The sequence below is a fragment of the Microtus ochrogaster genome, chromosome 10, assembly GCF_000317375.1.
Source record: "Microtus ochrogaster isolate Prairie Vole_2 chromosome 10, MicOch1.0, whole genome shotgun sequence".
NCBI classification, from domain to species: Eukaryota; Metazoa; Chordata; class Mammalia; order Rodentia; family Cricetidae; genus Microtus; species Microtus ochrogaster.
In genome coordinates this window covers 85,688,810-85,693,933 of record NC_022016.1, presented here as the reverse complement: position 1 = coordinate 85,693,933, position 5,124 = coordinate 85,688,810, and the positions used below count along the sequence as shown (strand labels likewise).

General features: G+C 43.3%; 1 protein-coding gene across 1 annotated transcript in view; it reads left to right on the top strand.

Annotated features, from left to right (window-relative positions):
- Positions 1 to 5,124, top strand: part of LOC101997160 (arylacetamide deacetylase-like 4) — an 11,823-nt gene continuing 6,699 nt past the window's right edge. The window contains exons 1-2 of the mRNA XM_005353755.1: positions 1 to 168; positions 2,472 to 2,688. Coding sequence (XP_005353812.1) covers positions 1 to 168; positions 2,472 to 2,688 — 385 coding nt within the window. The remainder of the gene's footprint in view (positions 169 to 2,471; positions 2,689 to 5,124) is intronic.

Below are 5,124 nucleotides of genomic sequence, written 5' to 3'. Positions count from 1 at the left end.
ATGCTTTCTTTGGTGGAACTTCTCCTTGCTACCATGTGCCTCCTGGTCATGGGAGTCAATGTGTGGGTTCTCATAGATCACCTCCTCACTATTGATGTGCCTCCTGCCCTCACACACCCCCTGAAGTTTCGGATTCTGCACTACTGCTTTCATCTCACGATGACATGGGTAAGATTTGTTTCTTAATAATCATTTCTTGCCAGCATAGGCAGAACTGCAGCCTGGGGAAAGCGTTTTACCAAGAATCACGTAGTCTAACAGCCAGTGTGTATTAGTCAGTGATTTGCAAGGTGTAGTGCTGAGGGCCTGTTAAGGAAGGCTATTGAGTGAACTGGATGTGTGCTCGCTTTTCCTTTACTTCCACGAAGAATAATCAGCAAGGGGGAAAGTGGGGAGCTGACAGAAAGTCTGAAGCCCTTACAAATGTCAGATATTGGATTGGGAAGTGGGAGCCCTTGGTGACTCTGTCGGGATTGAGTAGCATGTGTCAGTAAGCCCTTATCTGGTTGGTTAAAATACTTCTGATTCCTCATCAGTAAAACAAGACCCTTCAGTGAGGGATATGTGAGTCTAGCCTCATGAGATGTGTAAGAGTCTATGGCTGTTGTTCAGCTTGGAATAAGTAGAGACAGCTCTCAGAAGCTAGAGTCCTGGGTTTTTAATATCTCCCAGGCAATGGCTGCTGCTAGTAAAAATTAGTTTATTATAGATTTGTGGAGGGCAAAAGTAAAGTCTTATCATGTCTTAAGTTCAGTCCTGGGTTACAGGAAATGAAATCATCAAAAGAAAGTTTAACTAAAAAATAATTTGATATATTAATAGCATTATGTGACCCAAAGCAAGGAGTGGGGTCTTTCTACTTCACAAACTATTAAAAAGTAATTAACCCGAGGGCTTAGAAAACCTTTAAACCAGACTGGAGAGGAGGCTCAATGGTTAGAAGCACATGCTGCTCTTGAAGAGGACCAGGATTCAGTGTCCAGCACCCACATAGTGGCTCACAACCATCTTTAATTTCAGATTCCCTCTTCTGGTCTCTAAGGGAACCAAGCACGCACATGGTACACAAACATACATGTGAATATACTTATTCACATAAAATATTTTTTTTGTTACCTAAAAGGACATGTAAACAAAGAGAGTTGAATTAAAAAGGCAAAGGAGTTTAGGATTTGGGTGTGGCAGAAACTCCAATAGTTTATTAGGGGGAACCCTAGAAGGGTTTGTTCATGCAGCTCCCTGTCAGTGAGGACTGATGTAAATCTAGGTCATTGCGCTCTTGGTAGAGGCATAGGTTGTAATAACTTCCCAGAGGACAAGGCTCAGGAACTCGGCTACCCTCAGGACATCCAGGAAAATATAACAAATGCCCTCTTTGCAGAAGAGATCTTGGAGGCTTTGTGTAGGGACTATCTAAGGCCCCAACCATCTTCTAAAGTTCTCAGTGTTTCTCCTATGGAGAAAGAGAGCACAATGTGGATCAAATTATGGCAAAGAAAGTCTACTGTTAGGCCTTGCTTTGATGTCCATGAATGTGGTAAGAAGTGACAGCTAACTCACTAATTCAGTCACAACCTCAGCCCTACAGTGGCCACAGAGCTGATCTACTTATTGTGGACAGACAGACATAGCTTTTAGGTTCCAATCCCACTTCTTATCCTCTTGGGAATTACAGAGGTCATGACCTCAGGCTTATTGGTGGTCTCATCCCCATCGACAGCCTTCTTCACATTTGGAGTGTATCGTATTGTCACTGCCAAGGGCATTATTGATGCTCAAAAAATCAGCCAAATGGCAGCCAGCTTTTGCCAATTCAATTCTGTGCTGATTTCTAATACTTCCTCCCTTTATTCCATTTATACAAGTCTGAAGCAGATGATAATTGCTCTCTGCTTTGTAAGTGAGGGAACTATAAAGAAGGGTATAGTGGATTTCCCTGAAGTGCAAAGCTTTGGGAAGCAGTGAGGGCTGAAGACAGGCCTTATCGCTACAAAGACTGGGACAGACTCTAGAGCAAGCCTGGGCTTTGCTGTGGACTCTGAAGACGGGACTAAGAAGAGTCAAGTGGAACAAGGACAAGTGGCTTTCCTCATACTCTGTGAAGGAATGGGCAAAACTATAAACAAAGGCTCACTGTTCCATGGAAATCAGATACAACACGGTGGGATTGAGCTGAGACTGACATAGAACCAAGCTATTGGGCCACGGGTCTTTTCTAGAAAGACCACCAGGCAATTCTGTCTGCAAGGAGGCATGGCCTTTCTTTCCTTCCTGCTCACATCCCCCATGTTCTAGATCTTCGTGAACAACTTTGGATAGTCATGCATCCTGGGAGAAACTAGTTTAACCACATTCAAGTGGGAGCTTTTTGGAAAGTCCATGACTGAAGACAGACAGCAGCATGGGCAGCCTGCAGGAGGGAAAGGACAGGGGAGCTATGAAAACATCCAACTGCTCTCTCTTTTCCACAGGGGAATATACTTGAGAAGATGAACATTTGCTCCACACCCCACTTTTTCCGCTTTGTACAAGACAGCTCTGTGTGGAAGAAGAACCTTGGTGTGTTTGTGAAGGACCTGCGTTTTGGCACAATCCCTGTGAGGCTCTTTCAACCCAAGGCAGCCTCCTCCAAGCCCCGGCGAGGAATCCTCTTCTTACATGGAGGAGGTACCTTTCTGGGCAGCCTAGGTAAGGAAGATCCCTGTAGTAAGAAGGTATAACTTCCACAACCCCACCCACTTTCCCATGAGGATCTCTTTGGTGGGAGTCAAAGCAAGTAGTCATAGGAGCTCCTTTTGTGACAGGTAGATTAAGACTGAAGGCCATGTCAGTAAATGGGATTGTTGCCTCCATGACAATGTTTTCTATAATTTGATATCTCTGTTGAGGTAGAGGCAGTGATTGCCTAGTAGGACTTTCAGAAAATTAGGTGTGAGGTCAACCTCCAATCCCCTTTGTTCTACAAATCCACTCATTGCTCTCAAATCTTCTGGGTCGCCTTGGTCCAAATCCACCTTCAATGACTCACCCCCTTAAGCCCTGCTTCTAATAGTGACCCCGATGCTCCATTGTTAATGGTCTGGCTGGTCCTTTCTCCACACAAAAAGAATCTTTAAAAGTACAATTCAGGGCTGACCATTTGGCATTGGATAACCAATTGTTGTTTTCTTCCCTAGAGAAGACTATTTCTCTTGTCTCGGTATTCTTTAGTTGCCTGTCGTGTTTTGTGTAGGGTTGAGGCCTTGTGGGCTTTCCTCAGTCTAGGTTAACATGTCTCTTGTTGTCATCCAAGAACAAATAGGCAGCCCTGAAAGCATACATACAGGTAGCATTATACAGACAGAGAAGGCTGTATGAATATTTAGGAATATGTATGTATATACATGATGTGCATAACAACAGTTCATGGGAAAAGAGGTCACATATTTTAAAGAGCAAGAAGGAGTTGCTTGGGGAATGTTGAGAGGAAAAAAGGGAACATTTTATCTAGAGGGTCTCCCTGTTACTTGTCACAGAGCTTACTTTGTCCATGTTTATTTTGGTCCCCAGTATATTTCCTTGCTTAGTTCCTGTCTTCTCTCACCTAGAATGGAAACACTGAGAGTGGAAACTTGTGTTGTAGCTGTCACTGGATTCTCAGAGACTAGAGAACAAGGCTCAGTTCCTGCTCTCATTGGCCTGTCAGTCAAAGTAAGAGGCTGGACCTTGCAGAACATGAATGAGGGGTGAGGGCTTTAGATTGGACCGTGGAGGCTCAGAAAAGGAACTGATTCGGAGTCCCAGCACCTCATTGCTTCTGAGTAAGCAGTCTCTCCAATAAAGTGAGATTGGAGGCCAGGATCAAGGAATGGGAGGAGCCAGTGCTACATAACTGGACATCTGGGTCAGCCGAGTGAGGCCAGGGCTCCAGATTGCAAAACAAAGGACTCTAGAAAGTCAGACACTAAGACAAACGACATCACATTTCAAAACAGTATTAAGAGAAAGATGTTCAGAGGTTAGGAGGGATCTTGCAGGGGACCCAGGTTCAGTTCCCTGTGAGTACACAGGGCTGCTCCCAAGGACCTGGAACTCCAGCTCCTGTAACGCCTTCTTCTGACCTCCACACTCCTCGTGTCCACATACACATAATTCAAAAGCAAGCTCATTAGAAAAGACTCAGGGGAAAATTGCCATGAAGAACAAAGAATTCATATGAAAACAGGAATTAACAGGGCTGAGTTCCTTATACGAACACAGAGTAGGAGCTTATTCTAAATATTTTTAGTTTGTATTTAATTATACTGGATTGCATAAGACTATTTTCATATAACTATATAATATCCCTTGAGTATACCCTCTCCATAAACCACTATCTTCTGCCTTCTCCCCCCTTATTAATCTCATTTGCTCCCTAGACAATCTTAATTCTAATTTAATTTCTAATTTCATATATATATATATACACACACACACACACACACACACACATAAAACCTGGCACTCACAAATGAAAGAAAAGGGGTGACATCTGCTTTTCTGAGACGGACTTCATTCACTTAATACAATTATCTCCAGTTGTACCCATTTTCCTGCAATCAACGTAACTTCAAATCCCACTGTGTATCCGTAGTTCATTTTTCTTATTCATTCCTCTGTTGTAGGACACCCAGGTTGGTCTCATAGCTCAGGTATTGTACACAATGCTACAGTCAACACTGGTGTGCAAGCATCTCTGCTAAATATCCAGGAGTGGTACGGGTGGCCCATAGAGAAGATCTACTTTTAATTTTTGAGGCATTTCCGTAGTAGCCAGATTAGTTTACATTCCCAGAAACAGTGTGGAGTGTCCCTTCTCTGCATGCATCCCTCTCTGGCATTTGTTGTCATTGTCCCCTGCTCTTCCTTCCTGCCTGCGCTCCTTTCTTCTTTATTTTTTGAGACAGGGTCTCACTATGTAGCCCTGGCTTTCCTGGATCTTATTCTGTAGACCAAGCTGGCTTTGAACTCATGGAGGTCCAACTGCCTCTGCCTCAGCTGAGTACTGGGTTTAAAGGCATGCACCACCATACCTATTTGATGTTTTCTTTAATTTCTATTTTATTATTATTTTTTAAATTGTTTTTATTGAGTTATATATTTTTC